Source organism: Pungitius pungitius, chromosome 5 (genome assembly GCF_949316345.1).
Source record: "Pungitius pungitius chromosome 5, fPunPun2.1, whole genome shotgun sequence".
NCBI lineage: Eukaryota > Metazoa > Chordata > Actinopteri > Perciformes > Gasterosteidae > Pungitius > Pungitius pungitius.
Genome location: NC_084904.1, coordinates 17651692 through 17676583, shown reverse-complemented (window position 1 = coordinate 17676583; position 24892 = coordinate 17651692). Strand labels below are relative to the sequence as shown.

Sequence of the window (24892 nt, the reverse complement as noted above, 5' to 3'; positions counted from 1 at the left end):
TTATGGTTTATTTCTGGCCACAACAGCAGAAAAGGGACGAGCTGTTGATACAGCAAGTCTGTCGCTCACATTGTGTCCGTAACGCTGCCTCTCAATAGGCAGCTGTGTTGGCACACGCTGCCCTGCCGGTCCGCCTGGCTGCCAGCGAGCACTGTGTGCGGGCACCGGGTGGGAGAGAGAGAGCCAAGAGGATTCAGCAAACAGCTCCGCTCAGCACAAAACACACACACACGCACACTGTGGGTCTACACCGGGTCTCAAACACACCACACCTCGCACGTTTCGCCCTAGATTTGGGTTTGTGTTATTATCAGCAAGAACAGATCCGTTCACAGTTTTGACTGAAGCGAATTTGCAGCAGCATCAAAGAATCTCATCAGGCTTGATGGTTGTAGTCTCAGACCTCACTCGATACTAAACAAGACTTAACAGATTTCAATCGACAGAAAGCTGGATTAACGAGTGCACACGTTTACAGAAAAGTGCAACAGCCACAGTTAAGTTTAGCCAATGAAACAGTAGACAAGAGACGTGCAGCTCAAGTAAAGTACATTTTATTAAGAATGTATTCACCTTAGAACACTGGCCAGTACAACACAGTGCTATATACATTTTTACTTTCAAATAAAAAAAAGGGGGACAAACAAAGACATGAAAAAAAATAAACCTCAAATTCAAGACAGAGTAAAACTTCATTTACATAGAAACCAGGGACAACCACTCTGAAGACTCGATTAACAGATTCACTTGCATTGCGCGAGCACTCCGACATTACAGACGACAACGGGCCAATAGGAGGAGGCCTAGGTCAGACCTGTAGGGCATCAAGTGACAAAGTGCTTTATAGAAGCGCAGCGTGGCTGGATGGACAACCACCAGGAATAAGATGATCGCCAAGATGAAGCAGGTGCAAATGTTAATGTTTTTTGAGAGTATCATGAAGGTAGGAATCTAAGCGATGTAGTGAACATTGGAGTAGTGTAAGTCTGAGCAATGCCTGGTTCGACAGCCAAGATTGTGCATGCACATTGATGGGGACAAAATCATGGGAAATTGCACAGTCGTTGGAGAAAATATATTTATGTATATACATACACGTTTCTAACATGATTGAGGAGTGTGTGAGGGCCACAAGTATGGCTTGTGATGAATGCTTACAGCTACAATCATTTAAGCTTTTAAGGAGGGAACACAGGCTGATTAGTGTGGTCTAATGCAGTACCAGTCAGAATTGAGACACACTTTCTCATTGAATTGGTTGAGAAAATGTGTCCAAACCTTTGACTTGTACTGTATATTCAAATGATTGAATAGTGTCTTTGTGCTGATAAGGATTAGGCATGGACAGATAAAGTCACTTGACTAAAAAGTCCCATGTGCGTCTTCTTAGATACTTACAACAAAAAAACACAAGTACAGAATGTAGAAACTGTGACAAGGTTAGGGTTGTGGAGTGTCACCAAGTCCATTGTAGTGATGCATCAAATGTAATAAAAACTAGCTCTGTCAGATCAATGATAATACAAATATAACATCTCCTGATTAGTTACTAACATGATAAACTCTCTACGAGCAACCAGCAGTGATTTGTTCAAGAAGGAAAATCGTTAGTGTTTGAAATGTTGTCCCGTGGCATCGCTTTGTGTGACCACCATCGACAACCGCCACGGATAACACACAAATTCCCAAACGCACACACACAGCCAGTGTGTACATATTAGACGAGTACATAAGTACGGGACTAGATACAAACACCGTGGGAAAGACCCGCTGGATTGTCCTTCAGCATGTGATGAAGAGGCGTCGTGCTCCCACACACTAACTATTTCCTGAAATTTGGCTGGACTGGAAATAACAGCCAATAATCGCCTTCTCTCCCCGCCCAATCGCTCCTGGTCCCTATTAAAGTGTTCATTTGAAGTGCCTCCAGGTGCAGACGTGCTTCTACAGGTTCAAGCATGAAATGGATCAAGCCCGTTTGTTTTGTTTTTTCCCCTCCTTGCTTCGTGTTGATTTCTTTTTCCAGAAGACTCTCCATAAAAAAAAGGCACCATGCACATTTATCAACCCAGATGGGAAAAGAACAAAAAAATGAACAGAAAAAAAAAAAATACAACAGCAGCTGTAGATTCACCTCTCTTCTCCGTGTCGGACATTAAGGCTTTATTTTCATATAGATTCATCTGTTAAGGCAACCTAGAGGGGTGTGAGGGGAAAACTGTTGTCATAAATGAAAATAATCTCATTTGATGTTTAATACGCACAGGGAAAGCGGTATAGAAAATTCAAAAAAGGGTCTTACCTCATTATTTACTTAGCTGTCATTGTCATACTGACTCAGGCGCTTCTTGGACTTCAGCTCTTTCAACCACTGGGGGGAGTTCTCCTCACTACACAAATAAGACACACGCGGTACAGTTCATTCAGGGGCTCACAGATACACAAGCGTCTGTGGCCAAAGAAAACACATTATCTGTAACTTTGGGGGTCTTACCCATTCTCTTTCCCACCAGCAGGGGGCAGTACACGCGCTGCCCTGGGAAGAAAGGGAGACTTGGGAGAGCGAGAAAGCTGTGAAGGAGAGGGAGCCGCTCCGTCGATTTGATTGTCAGAGTCGCCCCTCTTCCTCAACTGGGCCTGACAACAGGAATGGGACCCATTGGGACATTGCTTTTTAAGACTAACCAATACAAATATATCACATACAAACATGCATAACACGAGCAGAGAGGCGCTCAACAATACACATTTTTGTTCTATAAAAAGAAATACAAGCTCATCTGACAAATGCACAGGGGAGTATCACCTTTAAGGCTGAAGGGTCCATCCCGGGGAACAGGGCAATCCTCTGTGGCTGAGAGGAAGCAGCCGCGCTGGCGTCTGCTCCTTTGGTCGGCTCCACAGTGTCAGAGTCGTCGTCCTTAGTCTCAGCCTTTGCCTCTGTCATAGGGGGAACACATATTATTACCATATGCGAGCGTACAGTAGACTCAGCATTGCTCCTGGAGAACACAGTTAAACCTCTGAGTGCATCACTTTCACATGTAACCGTTTGGTGAATATTGAAGAAGGAGCTCATCGGGTGGAACAGATCCGTATGGAGACGTAAGCTCGTCTTAGCGCACTAACCTGTTGAGTCCGTGAAAAGCCAGTCCTCGGTGGCTCCTCCCTCTCCCTCCGTCTGACGGGCGGCTCTGGAGGGACGTGTCCGTGGCGCTCGTTTCTTCCCCAGTTGGGCTCTGGAGCGAAGGGCGCTGGTGTCCAAGAGAGTGGTCGGGGTCTGGACACCCGAAAAACAAGAGATATACGTCAGTCCTAAAAACAGCATCCAACATGAGACACTGGTAAAGGCACACGGGGACCTGTGAGGAAACAAAAGCGCACTTACGTCGGGAAAAGAGAGTGGCTGGCTCCCAGATGGGGGGGAGGGAAGGAGGCTGTCCAGAGTGTCCGTCTCGAACAGCGAGGCGTGATCACCTGACGTGCGAGTGGGAGTGGGCTTCCTTGATGAAGGGCTGGGATTGCTCTCCGAGCTGGGAGTGGCAGGAGTGAGGCTGAATGTTTTTTTAAAAACAGGGGGAAATCAAGAATTAAGTAACACCTCAACAAAACAACTGCAGGGTTTGTTACCGCGGTTACAATAAAACAGTCTGAGTCACAGCTTTCCTTTTGGTGACTGGACTGAAGGAAGCTTCGACTTAGCCAAAGCATCTCAATACAAACTGGAGGCCTTAACAAAAAGTAATCCACATAGGAAATTAGATTTAATAGACAATATTTTTATTCTCACTTTATCCTAAATTGCATGGAACAATTATCCATTCATGTTGTTTATGTAAATGTTGCGATTCATTCTTTTTCCATCCACAGGAGGTCAGTGGTGGACTGCAATGGAATGCGATGCAGCTTTTGATATAGAGGAGCAAACACGGGAGTTACTCAAACTTTTCTTCGAAAGATAAGAAAACCAACACAGAGCTTATGGATTTATCCGGCTACAACAATGTCTGGCTGCGGAATATGGGCCTCATCATTCTCCGGCTGTGGCTACGGAGGAAAACGGTGCTTGTTCTTTATCTCATAATTCTGACTTTCTAACCCTTCTTTTTTTTGTGGCGGAAATGGGCTTCTATAGCAACCAGATATTCGAATATATGAGTTTTTTTTTAAAGTGAATATTGGAACGTCATTTTTGAGCAATTTTTAAAGCCCTGGAAAAAAAAAAACACCTCGTCCGGAACGCATAAAACAATATCCCACCAGAGCGTTAAATCTTAAAAAGGTGCCAAATTTCTAAGCAAACAGAGCTAATGATTGACTTCAGTGTAAGTTTTGCAGGACAAGTCAATTGTTAATCTCACCAACAGTTGCACACTGTTCCTTTTACTTGTTCATATAGAACATGTAGTACTTCACAACGAAATAATATAGTGTGGAAAATGTGCTTTTCCAAGTGTACTGATATGAGGAAGTGTTTAATTCCTCTTGGATGCAGTGAAACAGCATAATCTGGAGTTTGGTTTCATGTCAGTGGGACTCTTTATGGTATTTTGCTTTGATTTACTGCTGCTTTTCCTCTTTCTCTCTCTTGGGCACAGCTTTCACCACTCTGTAGTTCCGCCGACTTGTTGCATTGGTTCCCAACATTGGCTGCTATGTATAGCAAATGTCTTGACTAAAAAAATATGCATGTGGGCAGATATTGAACCATGGTGTTGCTGTGTCGGGAGATGCTCTGACTGAAATGACGCCAAACCCTCCTGCTGTTGGTTGAACACTCAGGGAGCCACGGCCAATGACGGCTTAAGGTTCACCTTCAGCCCACCTGTGTGTTATGTGTAGCATTTGCAACTTAAACAAAATGTTTGCATAAGTAAACACAAAACACAGTGACTCGTTTACATAGAGGAAATAGTAAAGGGGTATAGAAACAGGCTTTTGCGAGAACAGGTGGGCCACTAACTACATTTGGCGCATGTGTATTGTTGTGACAGTATCTGGGGTTACAGGTTGCTGGTCAGTCATGTGGTATAAATATATTATAGATATATATATATATATATATATATATTATAGAAGTGTATTTATACCTATTTAGAGAGTACAAATAGAAAATTGGAAATGTTTCAATAATATTCTGAAATGTCACTAACATTAGGATGACATCAAGGTTGATTCTTGATCAAACTAAAGCTATGATTGACTTTTTTTTGTAGAAGCCCACTTTCAGGTCTTACATCTGCATACAGTGGTTGTTGGCATGGCTTACATGGCATAGATGTGCTTACCATGAACACTGTTTTCCAGCCTGATTGCATTGCAATGAACAATCGCAATGCTTTGTGGACATTGTCTTGTGTCTTGTCATCGTCTACCTGTCATCGGTGCGCAGTCCGGTCTCCCAGGTGCCGTACTGACTGTCGTTGTCGCGGACCGGAGTTCCCGAGTCCTTCCCCTCCTCGTCGCCAGAGTCGCTCTGCTTCTGCTGCACCTGAAGGCAAAGGGCGGGAGCAATTATTAATAAAATCATCATAAGAGTGACACTAATATGGCAGAGGCTCTCGCTTGACACTAGAAATAAATATGTATGCATAGTGCTTAAGCTGAAATAGGTAGTTGGGTAATCAACGTCATCAGTGCTACTGAAGAGCCAACACCGTTGCTCACAGAGCTGCGCCCCGTGGAACTTGAGCAGCCGGCAGTGGTACGGTAATGAAAAGGTGAAAGGATGAGTTAATGGAGTTGGGACAAAAAAAAAAAGGGAGATGGGTGGGTGACCGAGTGTGTTTGCTGTCTACTGAACCATGGCTCTTTTAATGAGGCGGGTACAGAGAACATACTGTCCCAAAAGCACACAGGGCTCACACAGGCACGCCTGCTCATGGACTGATAACCATGGCCTATATATTTAAAAAAAAAACAATAGAAAATCCTTCTGTCCTGAGACGTTGCCTGGGGGTGGACGGAGAAATGTGATACACCTGGTGCGGTAACGGCCCCAGCTTCGTAGACCACGAGGGCCGATCACTGGCGACGTTCATGTGAGCAGAGATCTCATTCTCAGAGCAACATGAATGCTATCCTTGTATGAATGCTATCCTTGTTTTCTTTGTGCATCTGAGTGTAGAGATACAACAAGGGTACTTCAAAAAGAGCGCAAGCGAGAAAGAAGAGTGAGACTGGGATACATTTGGATTGAGGGAATACAATAAAGCCAAAGACAGTAGGAAAACAAAAGGAAGAACAGTGGGACAGGATGTCATTCATCAGCTAAGCCTTTCCTGACAGGAAAGAGAACACAGAGCAGTGAGAGTGACGTTCAACATTGCTCCCTGCATCAGAGAAAGCACTCGTTCTCAACTTCCTCCTCGTCTTCTCACAAGGACTCACATTTTTCATGTCGACATCACAGGGTCACGCCACTTACCTTTAAAATACACACACTTAAAGGGTCTTTCTTCCACCAGAATAGGGCACAACCCCTCACCTAAATCATGCATTCATGTAAATTGACTGCAGACGACAGCTGGGCAGAGGTGTGTAACAAGACAGCTTTTGACACGTGCCATTGTCACAGACACTGCCGTGAAAATGGCAAAAGAAAAAAAAGGCATAATCAGGTCTTGTGAAAAGCGAATAAAAAAAAATAAAAAAATACTATGCTTTGTGTGCGCCTGTTGCTTAACCTAAAAAACACACCCATATCGCACCCTCACCAAACATTGCCTTTGCTGGAACATGTTAAAGTCAGGCACCAGGGCGGCCGTCTGCTCAAAGTGGCTGGAAGCCTTTTAGAGGCTCTTTCATAATCTCATACCATTTTTTATTCAGTAAAATTGGGGCCCTTTCACTGCCTTTGTACGTTACCTCAAATGCATGCATTTTACTTTCTCTTTTGATGCCGCCTGCATCAATGTGCAAACAGAGCCACGTTAGACAGGTGTGCTGGCCAAACAATTACTTAAAAAATGTTCGAGCACTGAGAGGGATCAACTGTTCTGCTGAATGGAAACCCATTAGTGTAGGCTGTGCTAACAGCCACGAACAAGGGTGATATGGTTGGCTCAGTGGGGAGGCCTACTGAACCAACAGGTCTAGCAGCAATAATTTAGAACTGTCAGGGGGAAGGCTTTTCCTTAATAACATTAGCAATAGCCTGCTTCCCCCGAGACAGGAAGGGTGTGTCTGGGGAAACAACGCAACAAAGAGCGGATGAATGGAAGGATAAAGTAAAGAAAGAGCCGATCACTAAATAGGGCGAACTGATAAACTGCCGAGGAAGCGGGTGGACCGAGGCCTTGTAAACTAATGCAACAATACGATCGCGACAGGGGCCACACATACCCCGGCAACACACTCGCCAGGACGGAGGCACTGCGGCTTGTGCATTGCTAAAAACCTCAACAGGGAAATGGAGAGTGTTCCTTGGAAAGACCTTTGGAACCACAGAAATCTGTGACACACACACACACACACACACACACACACACACACACACACACACACACACACACACACACACACACACACACACACACACACACACACACACACACACACACACACACACACACACACACACACACACACACACACACACACACACACACACACACACACACACACACACCTCTGCTGGCGTTATGAGCTTCTTGTAAATGCGATGGGTCACGACTGTGAGATCATTAACAGCCATGAAAATACCTTCAATCACAGCGGTACACTGGCAGTAAGCCACCACTCCCCATTGTCTCCACTCTCATCAATCTGGGTAGGGCACAGTGGAAAAAATAGTGCCCTAATGTACACAGCGGTAATCAATATCCTACACATATTCAAAACAACTGCTCCGGCGAGCACAAATCTCATGTCAACAAATGGCCGGGCGTCAGAGGTCTTTGCATTAACCCAACAGTACTGTGCTATTGTTCCACTAAACATGTGGTTCATGTGGCTACAGGTTCACTGCTGTACAAAGACGTCTGGTAAGAACAGGGGGGGGGGGGGGGGGGAAGAATGCAAATACCTGACTCGGCTTAACAATTCTGCTCAGAGGGCAATGGATCTTACTTAAAGGATTATTCTCATTTCTTTTGGTTTTTGCTAATATGCCAATTCTTTTGGTTGCATCTGTGTCTCCTTACTGTGCTGATCAATGCATGTGTTGTTTGTCACACACACACTCTGGCTGACCCCAAAGATGATTAGAGATCCAAAAGCAGAAATACATTAATATTATACATGTAACTGCAGTGTATTAATAGCAATTACCCAGTCACCTTATAGTTGTAAAAATCTGTGTTATATTTTAGTAATGCTAACATACTTTTCACAGACCGGTTTGTCCAGTCATCAAGTTACACTGCCCCCCCCCCCCCCCCACAACAAACATCTCCAATTGGCTGAGCTCAGTGGATCTATTTATTTTAAATCTACCTAATCTATCGATTAATGAATCCGGCAAATATTTCTTCAACTGTCCGAGCAAACACGTATTATTCCATGTCGTTTAGATCTTGGTGGGATGGTGGCACATTACTGCATGCGACAGGTGATCAAAATCAATCAAATCTTTAATCTCAAGATGTCCAATATCTCCTATAACGACAGCCACATGACTGTGGGGAAACTAATCAGAGCCGCAGTAGAGATTGTCAGGAGTACATATACATAAACAGCTTCCACTTAGTCTGCAGAAAGTGTCATCTCATCCACACATTGCTTGCTTCCTCTCTTTGGCCTACTGGCTATGTAGACGCTGTCCATTAGCATTCAGCCATTACTGGCCTCTTACTGTCATTCATCCACTTAACACAAGCCCAGTGGTGGGTGGAGGGGGAGCACGTTGCTCCCAGAGACCACAACCACAGTTGATGGCGTTCCAGGTCTAAGAGGACATCCCAGCACAACCGACGACCACACGGGCGAGATTGAAAACAGTCCTTATCTAAATAAGAGTTGTGAGTCATGAGGCGCTGGACGGCAGTTCAGCAAACAGGCGTGACCTAAAGATAGGAACAGGTTCCCTGCGATGTATCCGTAGCCCTACATGGAATTTCGAAATCTGTCCTTTATATAGAGCACGGGCCAGGATTGATATCAGGGTGGAGACAAGTGGAATCAGATTTGTGTCCTCTTCAGGAGTTTAGTTTTTGGCAATTTAAATTATGTAGCATAATTTCTCTAATCATGTTTTTTCCTATTGTGTCAGTCATCCAGTAAAAAAAAAAAGTTTTAAAAAAAGGTAGGTGACACGATGACCTGAAGAAGCAGTTTAACACACAACTTAACAAAACAGAGAAAGCTTCACATTGAGCCATGGACAACGCAAGATGGAGAAGTGCTGAAAGCAAAGACTGAGACGGACGTTCTTCACGCGGTTGGCTGGAGACCAGATAGTTGCCGAAGGAGCAGCTGCCACCACAGTAACATTACAGGACTGCACGAACATTGCTGCAAAATGACTTGAATTCCTATTGTGCCCAATTTAACATCAACAGATGTTCAAATCGCACTGCTGGCAACATAGTTGACAGACTCCTCGGGTCAGCTGAAATACGAATCGCATTAGTGTCTGGCTAAATTGTTTGTACTTTGAGTTTGTGTGTGTGTGCGTGTGTGTGTCTTACAGCGGTAGGGGTGTTGGGCGCGGTGCGCCTGCGTAAGGACAGGCGTTGCTGGCTGCGCAGTGAGAACCTGCGGATGGACTCCCTGCTGCGGGAGGCCAGCGAGCGCAGGGAGTTGGTTCTCTTGAAGTCCCCGGTCCCGTCCTCCCCCTGTCCTCCCCTCTCCCCCGAGCTGGACAGAAAGCCCAGTGCCCCGTGAAGGGAGCGGCGGACGTTTCCCACCCATCCCGACATCTGAGACTGGGCCACCGACAGCTTGTCCCCCAGGTACTCCATCGCAGTCAGCCCCCCCCCGCTACCGACACGTGTGTCAGAATGGAGTCGGTGCGCCGAGACTCTCGTTACTATCGCAGCGACAGACAGTCATTAGCGGCCAGGTGTGCAGCCCGGGGTATTCACTGGCGTGGAAGGTGACGGAGACGACAACAACAACAACCCAGTCAGGTGGGGTTGATGCCGTCAGCTGCTCACAGCACTGCAGCGAGGAATAAGGCCGGTCCGTCCCGGACTGCTACAGGACGGGCTGTCCCCCTTGGGTTCACTTCTTAAAAAAGGCCTTCCTGCAGTTCCGTCCTAATGCAGTTGGGACTCCGCTTCAACTCATCACTGTCGAGGCTGCAGCCCGTCGCCCTCAACTGAATCGGGAAGCTTTCTAAACGCCTCGTTGGATAGGACACAAGATTCGCTAGGAACAATGTGCTCGGTACAACCGCCGGGTGGCCCTGTAAAAGGTTGGAGGTTACGTAAGCCCAGCACTTACGAGGAGTTATGCAGGGCACTACTCTGTGAGACAACCTAAACAAACAAGCCCTGCACTTTCTACCAAAAGAACAGAAAAGACACGCTAAAGAAACTCATCCTCAACGTGCTCGTTGTGTTTAACATCCAGGAGCCGTGTGCTAACAATGCTGAGTATAAGAATTAGTTTGTTTGTTAATTATCCAGATGTGAGAGTATCTGTACAAATCTCAGCCTCAATGACATCGCTCCCCGGAGCTTTCAATGATGCGTCAACTCCAAAACAAGGCCCGGGTTGAAAGTCAAAAAAAAAAAAAAAAAAAATCCATCCATCCATTCAGCATAGACTACATCTCCACGGTGGCAGATACTGGGCTACCTTCTGGCAAAAGCGGAGAGGAAAAATGATGCAGGACAGCTGGTGGCAAAAGGAAAGCTGCTAAAGTCATTCGTATTCCACAAGGAAATCCAGAGGGCAATCCATGCAGTGCCAGACAGAGGAAACAGCAGAGAGCAGTGTGCTGGGGGAAGTCAAATCCAGAGGGGAGGTGGGGGGGGGGGAAAAATCGAGGAAGGAGAGTATAAAAGGTTTCTCCTCGCCTTTCTCTGCAGGTACGGGCAGGTAGCAGCAAATGCGTCAGCACTGCTGCTCTCTGCGCTGTAGGACTCACTCTCAAGGAGAAACTGGGTGGAGAGAGGGAGCGCGGAACGGAGTCATGGAATTAAAGAGAGAGAGAGCGAGAGAGCGAATGGGAGGTCCCTGGTACAGAGCGGGAGGGAGAGAGGAGGGTGATATATGCTATGCGGTGCGGTGCAGTATCGCTCCAGCCTCGTTCAGTCGCAGGGCAACACAGGGAAGTGTCAGAGGCAGCACGGAGAGGCAGGGAAACAGATCTGGCAGAAGTGATGAGAGACGACGTGACAGCGGCTGCTTTTTTTTTTTTTTTTAACTGAAAGAGGCAGCTCCAGAGAAAGTGGAGACGACAAAGTGAGACACGATCAGATATGAACAAGTGCGATGATGCAGGAGTGTGGCTCTAACAGGGTTTGTCGGCGCAGTGTAGCAAGCATCACAACAGTCAAGTGGATGTTTGTTTGAATCTCACTTCAAGTCAGATCCAAACACACAGACAGGGAAACATTTTGGACTTAGTCGGGTTTCTGTTTTATGGGGCCAGTGAACCGGTAACCTGAATAAAGCCACAGCGGGACACTTCAGAGTCCAGCTAACAGCTCTTTCACGCCAAATCCCTGTCCACATATGCCCCCTGCAGGTAATCTGATTCACTTTTCTTTCAAGTGCTGGGTTCTCAGTTTCGACCGGCACACAAACTGACCTCTCTCACGATCACGCCAGCCCGAAAATGGCTGCCTCTTTGTCGGGCACAAGTAAGGACGAGGTGACACAGCCTGATGCAATTGAATTACTCATCTGAAGCGTATGAAGGTTACTGCAGTATTAGTAACACCAGGAGCATCATCATCACTTTCCTCTGGCGAGTCGTACTAGTAACATTACTATTTTACTCATTCTGTATTTGTGAGTAAAATAATGCTCAAAATAATTGCTAAAAAAGTTACTCAATAAAAAGGAAATCAAATATGGATTGTATTTGTTTAGACAAATTGTGAAACAAATGCTGGTTCCAGCTTCGCTAATTAGTTTTTTCTTCCTATAAACGCTTTTGGGCGTTTTGGAAAGTCAGCATTTTGAAGGCATCACATTAGCCTACTGGTAAATTATGGTGTTAAATTACACATTTAATGAATAAAAAAATAAAATTCCTGTTATACCGTTTTTATAGCATTTATGTAGGAAATAATGATAATCCTTTTGTGCCTCTTTGTTTAATCAATTGCTTCTTAATGCCGCGTCATGGCTGCTCATCACTTCCCCCTCTTCTGCTGACATCATCAATCGGTGCGCCGGCCACAAATGGAAACACTACTACGGAGCGCACAAAAGGAGCTGAAACAGGATGCAACTTAAGTAAGTAGGCAGAATGGAGGTGTTCAGGAGAACTACCTCCATTCAGTATTCAGACGGCTTTCCTGTGCTACGGAGGAACGTCTGTGAGAAGAGAGTTGTGTTGTCACTTACCCAGAGGCAGTGTGGAGTCAGGCAACACGACCAGATGTACAACACAGCTCTCAGCCCGGTGCCCATCTCTGATCTGCCCCCCCGCCCCCGCGCTCGCCAGCTTCAGACCCTCCGCGGCAATGATGTCACCGCACATCTATTAGCTCATCGGTCAGGAGGACTCTTCCACCAGTAACTAAGAGGTGGGAAGATCCATCATGTTTGAGAGGAGCTCTGATGCATTTCCTACCGATCCAACATCTCCAGTTCGGACCCAGGGGTTTGTACAGATGTCATACCCGTGTTTAATTAATAAGCTGCTAGTTCCTCCCACACAAGGGGGCCAAAGGAACATCCCTGTCTCCAGAAAGGCGACATTAGGCTTTACTTGAACACTGTGTAGGAGCCATTCGTTACGTTTGTGTACCACATGGTGTTGGGAGCTAATTTCAGGTTGGAAAATTGGTGACTACACACTGCTTTACAAACTTTGTAAAATAGAATGGTCACAGATACCCGAACAGGTATTGGACTGCTTTTTAATATCAGTACTCGCAAATCTCTGAATTTGACAAACATTATTGGTAATTTATGCCAATCCTCAAGTAAAATTATTTAACCATCATACATCATATATAATGGAGTTTTACTCAAATCTATATATATTTATTTTCTTATCAACTTATTGTATATTACATTTGTTATTCAATTGGTAGATATTCAGTTTAAATTGTTTTATTAACAACAATATTGATAAAACTAACAATTGTTAGTTGTGGCTTTGTATTTGATTTTTCTTTTGAAAGTAGTACTTTCTTACACTACAAAAAAATGTCATGGTCAAATTCAGCAGAGACACGAGTCAGCTTTTTGAATAGCAAATGTCTGTATGGAAAATAAGCAGTGACGCACTCTTGCTGTAGTTCAAAAGGTTCTCGCAAATGTTTGTGTAAAATATGTAAAATTCGTTATGGACCATCCAGTCCATTAAAGGGTGAAATCCCACACGTGTGAAGAAATTGTGTGTGATGAGCCCAATATTACATTATAATGTATTTTCATAGCAACATGTTACATTGTGTATTCCTTTATCTGCTGCTGCTGCTGCATTTGCATCACATCACTGTTGTTGAGCTTTTTTCAGACTCAAAAACACAAACACTAAGAACAGTGGTGGAAAGGGTGATAATTAAGTCAAAGCTAACCACTAGGTGGTGGTAGTAAGCTCTGTATCCTGCAGCATACAATTAGAAGACACAATAAACTGTACTTCTGGTTTCCTGGGGCAGGCCTTCAATCCAAGTCTCCATGACAAAGAGCCATCTGAGCCCAACCACCGATATGAATAAACACTCTGCATGCTCATGTATAAAAGCTATTTTAGTGTATATAGTGTATAAATTGTATAAGTGTGTAGTTGCGGATTTGCAGATCCTTTTTATAGATATATACAAAAAAGACATGAAGGGGTTTAAAATAAGAAGAGTTACTCAATAAGCACTTGACTAATCCAATCCTGAATTACAGGCCTGAGAGGATTTTTTGGCCACTTGTATAGCATGTGACAGGTGAAAGAGTCTCAGAGGCTTTGCCATCAACATTAGTCACCAACTACTTCCTGATCCAAGCACAACGTCATTAAGCTGTCAGTCAACTAACTGCATTCCTCTACTTTCTACCTACGTCTACCTTCAATACACGCACATCCTCTATCAAAGACAAACACAACATTGCACGCACTCACAGTGCAAACACAAACGCACAGATTTCCCTCCCTGTTTCCACAAAGCTTTATGAGCTTTATTTAAAATATTCCCAAATTGAATGACGACAATAATTACAGCCAGCCATCAAAACGAAGCAAAGGCCGAGGAGGCGGCACCTGGTCTCATTGTGTCACATCTCTCGTGCAGGCTGCCTCACTCACCCAGCTGTCGCCGTCCTGTTCGCGGTGGGCGCTGCGGCTCCTTATCCTGGAAAGGCTTCTCTCCAAAACACTGCTCGAAGGAGCCGATCGCCGGGAAACACTGCGAGACCGCATCCTGTTCAACTCCTAACACACACACAGACACAGTCAACTTCACACCATATAACCATACACACATTTCTTTCAACCTGTGCACTAGCATGCTGGATTCTGCTGTGTATTGGGAGTATGCGAGAGAAATTCACATGCCACATAAAAAGTTAAGAGTCCTTTTAGTGGTACCATTGTAGTTCTTTCAAATGGGACAGCTAATTCTTAACTGGTGGAATATTTATCACACACACACACACACACACACAACTATAACGAAACAGTCAACTGGGAGAGGAATAGCATGCATACGGTCACTCTCCCACCACACATACGCATCACAGTCCCCCAAGCCGGAGGAGTATGACTCAACTATGGGATCAGCCTATTTCAATGCACCACGTTGTGTACATGAGAACGTTATTACATTTTTTAAATGTTACATTAATTGATAAATATAAATTTTTGGTATCCAGCAGACATGCAAAGGCTGAATACACTATTAGTTAATGAAAAAAGAAGAAGAAATGGCCATGCTGGAACAACAGCCCCTATTGTCCAACAGTGAGGCCAGTTTATCAGAGAACCGAGTATTTATCTGTAAAGACTAACTGACTATTCAGTCTCTGATTTCTTCTGCTTTCTGGGATGTAAAAAAGTAAAGCAATGCATTCGTCGAGCGCAAAACAATGATTAAATACATAATCAAAATAAACACCACGCATATACAACACAGTAGTGTAAAAATAAAGCAATGACAATAACAATATTATTACTTGCACACACACAACCTACACACATGCACACATTCCAGAGAGCCACAGGAACTAAAGGTACCTTTACCAGCTTTAGATCTTATTCTGGGTACAAGCAGGAAGCCACTGAAGGGCCGAGGCGTCTGATGGGGTCAGTGAGCAGGTCAGAGACAGCAGAGCCCGTTGCTACATTTTGGCGGTTTTGCACTTTAATGATGGCATGCGTACAAAGTGGTCCGATTGTGTGCACTTAGTCCATGGCTAACTACATGGCTCTTTCTCAGACATCCATTAAGTGAATATTTGAACGATAAAAAATTATTATAAACAGTACCAGTCAAAAGTGTGGACACATTTCCCTCATTCAAAGAGCAAAAATGAAAACAGTTTCCATGAACTGAACTGACTGTGTATATAAAAGATAACAGAAGTGGACGTCGTCACCTTGACCTCAACCGTTGGTTTCCAGGCGAAAGCATTCCAGCCAAAAGTGACTTGATAGGGTTGGGGCCATTTATTTAATATAAATGTGACATTTCAGCATACCTATGTTGTAAATTCTACTCCAAACACGACTATGGCTCACTAAATGAATATAACAAATAGTATGTCATGGATGTGTCCCGCTCACCTGAGAACCCTGTGATCTCCTCTGGCTGAGCACCTCTCCCCTGCTGTCCGGAGGCTGCTGCTGCTGCTGCTGCTGCTGCGGCTGCTGCTGCTGCTGGGGCTGCTGGGGCTGCTGGGGCTGCTGCTGCTGCTGCTGCTGCTGCTGGGGCTGCTGGGGCTGCTGCTGCTGCTGCGGCTGCTGCTGCTGCCATAACTGCTCCTGGGGAGCGCTGCTGTAGGGCCTCTGTGGAGCCAGGAGCCGCTCCCCCTGCCTGAGGAGGAGCTGCTCGGGGGTGAGCTTGCCGCTACTTCTTCTGGTCACCGCCACAGGTTTGTCCAGGGGGATCTCAACGGGCCGCAGTTCCCACGGGTCCTGGAGGGACGACGTCGTCCACACTGGGCTCGTGATGCCCGAGGTCTGCTGCGGCAGCCTCCAGCTTACATCTACGTCCGGCGCAGGCGGTTGTAACCTAGCTCCGGATGCCGCGTCCGCTCCCTGGGGAACGGGAAACAGGTCTTTGCCGGGGGAAGGCTGAACTTGAGACGTGAAGGAGTCAATGTCGAGGATGGCGGGTCGGTAAGACGCGTCCCCTCGCGGGGACGGCTCCTTCCAACGTGTCGCGGGGTCGCTGCGCTGGGAGGGGGCCTTGGAGAACGACTTGCTTCGGCGCACGGAGGTCGGATCCAACACCTGAGGCCTGAGAGGCGACGACTCCATCCTCGCCCTCTCCTGTCTCTCTTTTAGCCGCTGCCTCTCCCCTTCCTGCTGCTTGGCTATGTGCCTCATTTTATCTGCCTCCCCCCTTTCTGCGCTCTCCCTCAGTCTGCGCTTCTCCGCCTCCAAAATGTGCCGTCGGTCCCTCTCTGCCTGCTTTTGCTTTTCCAACTCCAGGAGCCGTCTTCTCTCCATCTCTTTGATTTCCTCCAACTCCTCTTTCCTCTGCCTTTCCTTCTCCAGTTCCCGTTGCCTCAGCCTCTGCTTTTCCAATTCCTGTCTCTCGTTATCGAGTTGTCTCTGTCTCTCCCTTTCTAAATCCCTCTGTCTCTGTCTCTCCAGCTCTCTCTGCTTTTCTCTCTCAACCTCTCTCCGATGCTCCTTTTCCATCTCCTTTTGTCTTTCCCTTTCTTTAATAAGCTCTTTCATTCTTAAAAGCTCCTGGTCTAATGCCATCTGTTTCATTTTCTCGGCCTCTTTCTCCGTCTTTTCTCTCAGTCTCTGCGTCTCGGACTCCATGAGCTGCTGTGTCTCCTTTTCCTTCTGCATCTGCTTTTCAAACTCCAATAGCTGTAGTCTTTCCTGTTCCTTAATTCTCCTCAGCTCCTGCACCCTCTGTTTCTCCCTTTGCACCAGCAACTGTCTTTCCTTGTCCAGCTCTCTCTGCCTCTCTTCCTCCCTTTGTCTTTGCCTCTCCTGTTCCCGCTGTCTCTCCCTTTCCTGCTCCTGCAGTTTCTCCCTTTCCAACATTCTCTGTCTCTCCCTTTCCTGCTCCTGCAGTTTCTCCCTTTCCAACATTCTCTGTCTCTCCCTTTCCTGCTCCTGCAGTTTCTCCCTTTCCATCATTCTCTGCCTCTCCATTTTCTGTCGTCTTTCTTTCTCATGCTGTAGTTGCCGCTCCTTTTCAATCTCCCTTAGTTTCGCTCTCTCCAGCTCCTGCAGTTTCTGCCTCTGTTCAAGCTCCAACTGTTTCTGCCTTTCCAGTGCACGTTGTTGCTCCTCAAACTCCTGTTTCTCCTTCTCAAAAGCTTTCTGTCTTTGCCTTTCAAATTCTCTTTGCATGTCCCTCTCCTTCATTTGTGCAAACTCTAAATGTGTTTCTTCCTCCACTTCCAGCAGTCTCTGTTTTTCCCTCTGAAAAATCTCTTGCATTTTTGCCATGTGCTTTTCCGTCTCTTTCTGTAGTTCTCGTCTCTTTTCATCTTGCATAATTTCCTCTGCTGTCTGTCCGTCCATAGTCGATCGTATCCCTCTTTGGGAAACGAGGCCCCGCATCATCAAGTCCTCAACCGGATCTTGGGAGTTTTTTTCAAAAGCTTTATCCAATGATGGATTCCTCCTCGTTGCAAGAAGCTTCCCCTGAGAGCCGCCTAGTGCGGACCTCACAGAGAAATTTTCAAAGTCCACTAGGCTTGCTCCTCCATCGACAGGAGAGACCGGCTCCTGGATTTGTCCGGTCAGAGCGAAATAGGTGGCTCTGGGTTTCGGCTGCTCTTCAGACTGCAGCATTTTCAAACGTTTAGGAGCCGCGGCCACTTCTTCCTGTTCGGCTTCCAGCTGCCTGGCCCGGTCTTCGTTCGAAGTCCCTTGTCTTGCCGTTTGAGATTCCTTGAGCCCCCCTTTCTCTGCAGTCGCATCGGGACCTGCGGAGGTCCACTTCTGCAAAGCACCAACTCTCAGAATGCGAGGCTGCTGTTCCGGCGTCAGAGCCGCAGCTGGTTCGCCGTGTGCTGATCCGGCCCCCTCGGAGCGCCTGGAGCGCAGCGTCATGGCCTTGTCCTCCCACAGTGCTGATGGGATGTTCTCGCTCACTGCCCTGCTCTCTTCCACAGATTGCACGGTGTCAAAGGCATGTGTGACCCTCACAGGGCTTGATGGAGATAGAGGCTCTTGCTGGGTGGCAGTGACGATCGCACCGTCATCCTTACCGCTTTGACCCTTAAAAGGCGGGCTTCTGAGCCAATCACTAGTCTCGTTTACGGGCTTGCTGTCCTCCACCAGCAGCACACTGTGCCTCTCCACAACATTTTCAAACAAGGATGCTTTCACTGTGTGTACGTCGCTCCTGGGAGCGCTTTCCTTCGAAGTGGCGCCAGACCCCTCTGCTGCCTTAGGCCCTTCGGGCGCAGAGGCCTTTTTCAGCGGCTCTTGGGAGTCACTTAGATCCACAAAGGTCCTCTGGTCACTGGGGGTGATTGCTGCCTCTTCAATCTAAAAGGAAATTGAGAGAAATGCCGAGAATGGTTAAGTGATAGCAGCAAACTGGCCACTTATTGTTCATTTATGTATCCCAGGAGAAAATATGGCCCCTAAAAAGGATTTGTGGTAGTGGAGTAATGGTATCCTCATTGTTCTATGTGGACCTCATAACTGTGGGTGTGGTGCCAAGGAGGGAATCAAAGCCTCTCTGCGTTGCCCTTTTCCCAGCAATCTCCTATGTGTGTGTTTCATAACCGGCAGTCACCGGGGATGATTACTGTGCTGCCTGGATTATGTTTCACAGCTATGGTTGTGTCAACTCATTTTGCTGGAATGCCCAATTCCCTCTAAAAAGTCTGGTGTCCACAGTTGACTACTGTCAAGTTGTATTTCCCCTTGGTTTACCAATTCAAACATGAACTTAAAATATTTATAAATATTGACAGTTCCATCTTGTTTAATCTACTTTTCAGACTTTACCCGTTTCTGCCATTTGCTTTTTATTTGGAACCGAGTGAAACGCTACTCTGTTTAGAAAAATATTTGTATGTTCTCCTTCCCATTTGTGTGTTAAACAAAAACCGACCCCCAACAGAAACCAGTGACTACGAAGCATATTCCCTTTCTTACCCTCCTCTGAGGATCTTTGCTGATCTCATCGCGGTCTGTCGCCTCACTGAAGAAAACATTGCCCAGATCTGTCGACTGCTCGGATGAAAACCTGATGAACATACAACGTCACACAAGACAAAAGCCATGCATGACAATGGAACTGGTGGACAAACACAATGGACAGAAGCCAGCCGAGGCTTTAAGACATTCAGCTTGTATGGGATGCGAAGCCTCTCGCATGGAAAATGGACGAGATCAGGCGGCAGCTGGAGGACGGCTTCAAAGAATATACAGGAAGTCACAGAAACAGTCTGTTAAAAGTCCTGTTAGATCAATATAATCCTGTAGAGAAATATAAAAAAATGATTTGAACGTTTGTCTGCCATGATGTTCAATCCTCTTGTTTTTGTATGTCTTTGATGGGTGTTCTATGAATTCACCCTCATGAACAACACAATACATGTTACAGATAAAACCGTTGTTGCACAACATGAGATCTTTTGCCTACAATCTGGTGTGACATATGACAAGTACACATCAAAAATAGAAAAATAGATCTTTCTGGAATACTAGGAGATTGTTAAAACTAAGGAAAACTGAGGAAATCATCTCTCCAGTCTGCCGTTTTCCCATCATGCCCTTGGCCTTGCAGTAGTAGGTCGAGGGCAGCGCCTGGCTCCAAAAACTGTCGGCCGCCTCGATCTCGTGAGGTTACCTTTGACCTTGTGTGCACAATTTTCCAAGCGAGTAGGGATCAAATCTAACGAGCATGCATTGCGGCGATGGACTCTGCAGGAGGAGGGGGGGGGGAGGGGCTCGTCTAAACCGAGGCCAATCAAAAGCAGCTCTTACCTTCTCGTCAGGTCGAAGGGCAAGGGACGGGGCCTCGGCGCAGGTTTGGCTGCGGGACTCTGGACTGGTGATGTGTCCTCGGTCAGCTGCCTGATGATCTGCTGAATACCCACTGGTGGTTCTGTGGCAGGGACCGGCTGCACCGGGGAGTGAAGATCGGACCCTTGGGCCGGGACGCCCGTCCCAGGAGAGGAGGACGAGTCGAGGATGAGACTGATGCGGGACTTGACGCTAACTGCGCGCTTATCCTCTTCGGCTTCTTTCGGCTTCTTTTCTTCTGTATTTATTTTGCTTAAACCATCAGTACTTTGTTGTGGGATACTTTTAGGCGTTTTCTCCTGCTCCTTCTTCTGTGCCGGTTCTTTTTCCTCTGGCGTGTCCTCATTAGTGTTTGCCTTGGGAGTTTTACGGTGCAGAGATAGACCGATTGACTCAAACCTGGCCGTGAGATCCGCCGAAAGGGGTCGTCTCGCCCAGCGAAGGGAAGGGGCCGGTGTCTCGGTCGGACTGTCGAGGAAAATGGCGGACACGGGTCTGGGCCTGGACGCCCTGGGCTTTGGTCGCAGGAGCACTGCTGCCTCTGGGTTTTCTTTTTCCTTTTCTTCCTCTTCCTTCCCTACCTGAGCAAGAAAACCCATGGACTTGGCTCTGGTAATGGAGCCTCCACTTTTGCTTGATTTTGCCTGTTCCTTCTCATCTTGATTCTTGGTGGTTCCAGACCACTCCGATGCTGGAGGTTGTTTAAGACTCTTGGAATACACCAAGTTTGAAGCACGAGGCTTCTGCCTTTCTGACGTTAAATGACGAATGGGTTTGCTGGGGTCGCCAAGGTCAAGAGGAGGGGCAGGTTTGAATGGCTGGGCGATTGGCTTGCTTGTTTGTCCAGTGTTCAACTTATTAGTCGTTTTAAATGTGGTAGGGGAAGGCCGGTTGGTGTTAGTTAACAGTGGCCTGGGTTTGCCAGTGGCAACCGGTTGCTGAGGTTTTGGACTGCATGGGGGCTCCGGTTTGTATCCAGCGAGGCGAGTGGACTCTGGCCGGGGCTTGGTCTGGGGCTTGGGGGCAAGTATGGGCTTAATCGTGGGGTTTCTCTCCATGGCGAAGGGTTTGGGAGTGAGCCGTGGCTTGGGGACTGGGGCGGGTTTGTTTGGTTCGGGGCTGATAATATGGGACTGGGTGATGGAGGAGATCTCATTGAGGCCTTTATTGCTGGAGTCGGTCAAAGGACTCAGGTGAAGTCGTCCTCCGACCACTGCCCTCCCCACCTCGCCAGTCTGAACGTCTACCTGAGCAGCCATCCTCTGGAACGCCACCTTTTTGGTAAAAAAAAAAAAAGAAAAACGTTGATGCAATACCACAGCACTAAGTTTAAGTCCAGGTCATTATCAGCTTCAAGTCACTCACTATCTAACCATTGATGTGGACTTTGTTTTGGGAGTGCCAGTGATTTTAAGGTTATTGGTCACTCCAACAGGGTGACGCATGCATGCTTGACAGCTGTTAGACAATCCATATTCACATTGATTTAATGTTTTCCACAAAACATGGTTTGTCACAGCACAGCTCACATTAGAAATATATATATATATATATATAAGAAAAGGCATAAGTTATAAAAATAATTTAAAGAGCTACAGTTGAATTAAATTAAGTTGCTTCAGTCATACACTCTGACACCAATGTGGCTTACTGAGATGCAAAGTTACTGCTTTTGAGGCCAACTTTAACAATCAAAACGGTCTATTTTGAGATAATTCAGGATAAATTAACTTATGCAGATTTTAAAGAAATACTGTTGACAAGACATCACATGCTCAATGGTAGTCCCTGCATTCACAAATGTGATTACTTAATGAATATTATACGACTTCCTATAAATAGTCTTTCCCGCAGACAACAACATACTATACTATACGATCAGCATGAAGCCTACAATCAGTAACTAAATTGCCTGAGGTTGATTTGTTTGCATTGCTAACCTGAATTACCAGTGCAGTAGGGATCGGGCCGTGTGGCTCTAAGTTGGATGCTGACAGCGGGGAGGAGCCAGACAACTGTACCGTGACATTTTTTTCGTTCCCGTGTTGTAACACAGGGAAATCAGGCTTCGACACTGAATGGGGGAATCCACTGGAAAGGCACACCGCATTGCCATTTGAGATTCAGGTTGTCCCCTGACGAACTTTCACACGTTTATCGTGAACGGTTTAGAAAGGGAAAAAAAGAAGTCAAATAGGAGATAACTGGAGATCAATTGACTCCATTATTTTTAAATGGCATGCTAAACATTACTGCTGAAAGGCTTCTGTGTGAACCCTTTAAGAAATTCCCTCTTCATTCCAGAATCTCTTACCTGTGCAGATGTCAACCGTCTGCAGTAAAGCCCTGGCTTTTGTTGTAACCAAACAGTGATGTCATATCCCACAGCAGGAATAATTTGAAGAAGCCTAAGAGGAACACACTTTGTGTCAATAAATCTCACTTTTCTTTAGTTGAAACGGCTGTGACAAAGAAAAAAAAAATCACAGCAGACTGGCCGGTTCCAAATAGTCCTTCACTGTTCGCACGCTCACATTCAGAAGCAAATAAATGAAAACGTTCCCACTGACACAGACTTGAGTAAATATAGTCACACCCTCGCATTTGAGCTGATCAATATGGGAAAAATCATTAACTCAATGATGCTCGGTTTACCTTTTCGTCTATTTTCATCACGTCGTCTATCACCCTCCCCACATATAGATATATGTAATTTGTGGGAGTTGAAACTACAAATGCCTTTAACAGTAAGGTGTGCAGCACTTTTCCACTGAGAGCCATCAGGTCACTGCCGCACATCTAATTTAGTTTACATCAACGGACGCGTCTTAACCACTGAGGTGCTGATAATCCATAGATGCATTGTATCTGAAAGAGGAAACAGGAGGAAGCGGAAGAATACTACTGATGAAACACACCGGCTTCAGCTCGCCGGGTGGACACTTGAACTTTAGATGTGGGGAGGAAACGCCTTCAGTAAGATGGAATGATAAACATTTACTGTGATGGTGGGTCGAGCAGCACAGCAGGGATTAGGAGAGTGGCTGCCTTTTATACCCTATGTGTATTTTATATTTGACACATGACTGAAAGCTACAAACCACTTCAATGCCTGGATTATTTGTTGCACCCCATTTATTATGTGCAAGAGATTTAATTGATTTTTGGCAAGAAGCACGTACAAATGGGAGTAGGAATCACAGTAAGATATGTAGTCAGTAACCCGGTTCGGCCAGTTATTCAGAGCTCATGACAGACAATAACAATAAGAAGGACGAGCTCCAGCAAATCAAGGTTTGGCTTTAAAGCATTCTTGCAAACAATAAGTAAGAGAGGGGCAAGCGGAATTAACCAAGGTGAGTGGGCCAGTTATGTGCACAAACAATCAATTAAGAAATGTTATAGGAGATCATTCGTAGTTATTCAACTTTTACAAACTGCCTTTCATCATTGTCTACCACAGAGATGTCCATTAACATTCGGGTCTTTGTGTGAGATTTGCAACAAGTCTCAGCTCTTCCTCCTGCCCGGTCCACCTACTGTTGAGCCAGCCTCGGACCACGGACTGTAACCAACCCGGTCCTATTGAAAAAAAAGAGACCTAGTTGTCCGGCTCACAACCGGAATACTTTAAAAGCACAAAAAACTGACAAAGACGCACGTAGGGTCCAAAGTCGTCTGATAATTCCAGACTTCAAATTAAAAGGAAAGATGAACTAACAGGAGTAGCTGGCTAGCAAACGGCTAGCCAACAACTCAAGAAGCTGGACTCGCAAAATGGAAACACTGACTGAACCTGTCTTGCTTTGATCCGGACTGAAGGCAACTTACCAAGTGGAAAAGTCAATCCTGCTGCTTCTCTTGTCGAACCAACTTCAAGCATGATACATCTTTCAAAGAAATAAAGAATAACTATGAGTCGTGGTACTTGTGTAATACGGGGGCTAGCAGCTAACTTAGCTGGTCGAATTAGCTAGCCCACTGGCTATCCCGTCTCAGGTTGCAGTGTTGTTGACAGGGTGCACTAAACAAGCCGACTGACTGGTTAGCCTCTGAACCAGTTAAGTGAACAAGCACGACACGAGGGTTCCGGTTAGCATTTTCAAAATAAAGCGTAGCACAAACATAAACTGGGCAAATATTATTTATAAGACAAGTAAGTATTTTGGTATAAGGACAGAGATCTTAAAGTATGTCTAAGGGAACGTACATCAATTCGGTAAAATGTAAGATGCATGACTAACAGTGAACCGTGGGTGCAACCCATGTATTTAAAGCGGAAATCCCAGACTTGATGTTGAGATGAATGTGTATAACTTGACTCATGTGTTGCTTGATAATGTGAGTGTGCAGAGAACTATCCCATCTCATATAGAAATAATCCATATATTTTAATAAACCTATAGGTACGGACTCAGTTTCAGAAGGTTGGACACAATAAAATAAGGGCTAGTATCTCTATGAGACCGTTTTATGAAAACGTAAAACCACGTAATTAAAGTATTATAAAATACATGCATTTCATTAATGTCTAGCCTGCCTCCTAGCTCCACCATAAGAAAACAATTTATGCATTTATGATAACAGTCTCTGGGGCTATGGTGAATAAATTGTAAAGGCATCTGGCTTTTTTGGGATGCCCTCATGTGG

The 24892-nt window shown here is 45.8% G+C and overlaps 1 protein-coding gene across 6 annotated transcripts; it reads right to left on the bottom strand.

Annotated features, from left to right (window-relative positions):
* Positions 1-538: 538 nt before the first annotated feature.
* si:ch73-138n13.1 (calponin homology domain-containing protein DDB_G0272472) lies at positions 539-24280 on the bottom strand. Of its 6 annotated transcripts, XM_062562455.1 has the most exons (14): positions 24074-24280; positions 23783-23824; positions 22557-22650; positions 20204-21516; positions 19370-19460; positions 15848-18751; positions 14372-14497; positions 5376-5491; positions 3389-3554; positions 3130-3280; positions 2807-2940; positions 2495-2637; positions 2303-2390; positions 539-2196 (listed from the first exon to the last, which is right to left on the bottom strand). In XM_062562455.1, exons 4-13 carry the CDS (start codon positions 21499-21501, stop codon positions 2315-2317), a joined length of 5205 nt encoding a protein of 1734 aa, XP_062418439.1. In that variant the 5' UTR covers positions 21502-21516; positions 22557-22650; positions 23783-23824; positions 24074-24280; the 3' UTR covers positions 539-2196; positions 2303-2314. The 6 variants fall into 6 exon arrangements, with proteins under 6 accessions (XP_062418439.1, XP_037338021.2, XP_037338024.2 ...); XM_037482124.2 differs by lacking the exon at positions 23783-23824; XM_037482127.2 differs by lacking the exons at positions 14372-14497; positions 23783-23824.
* Positions 24281-24892: the final 612 nt, after the last annotated feature.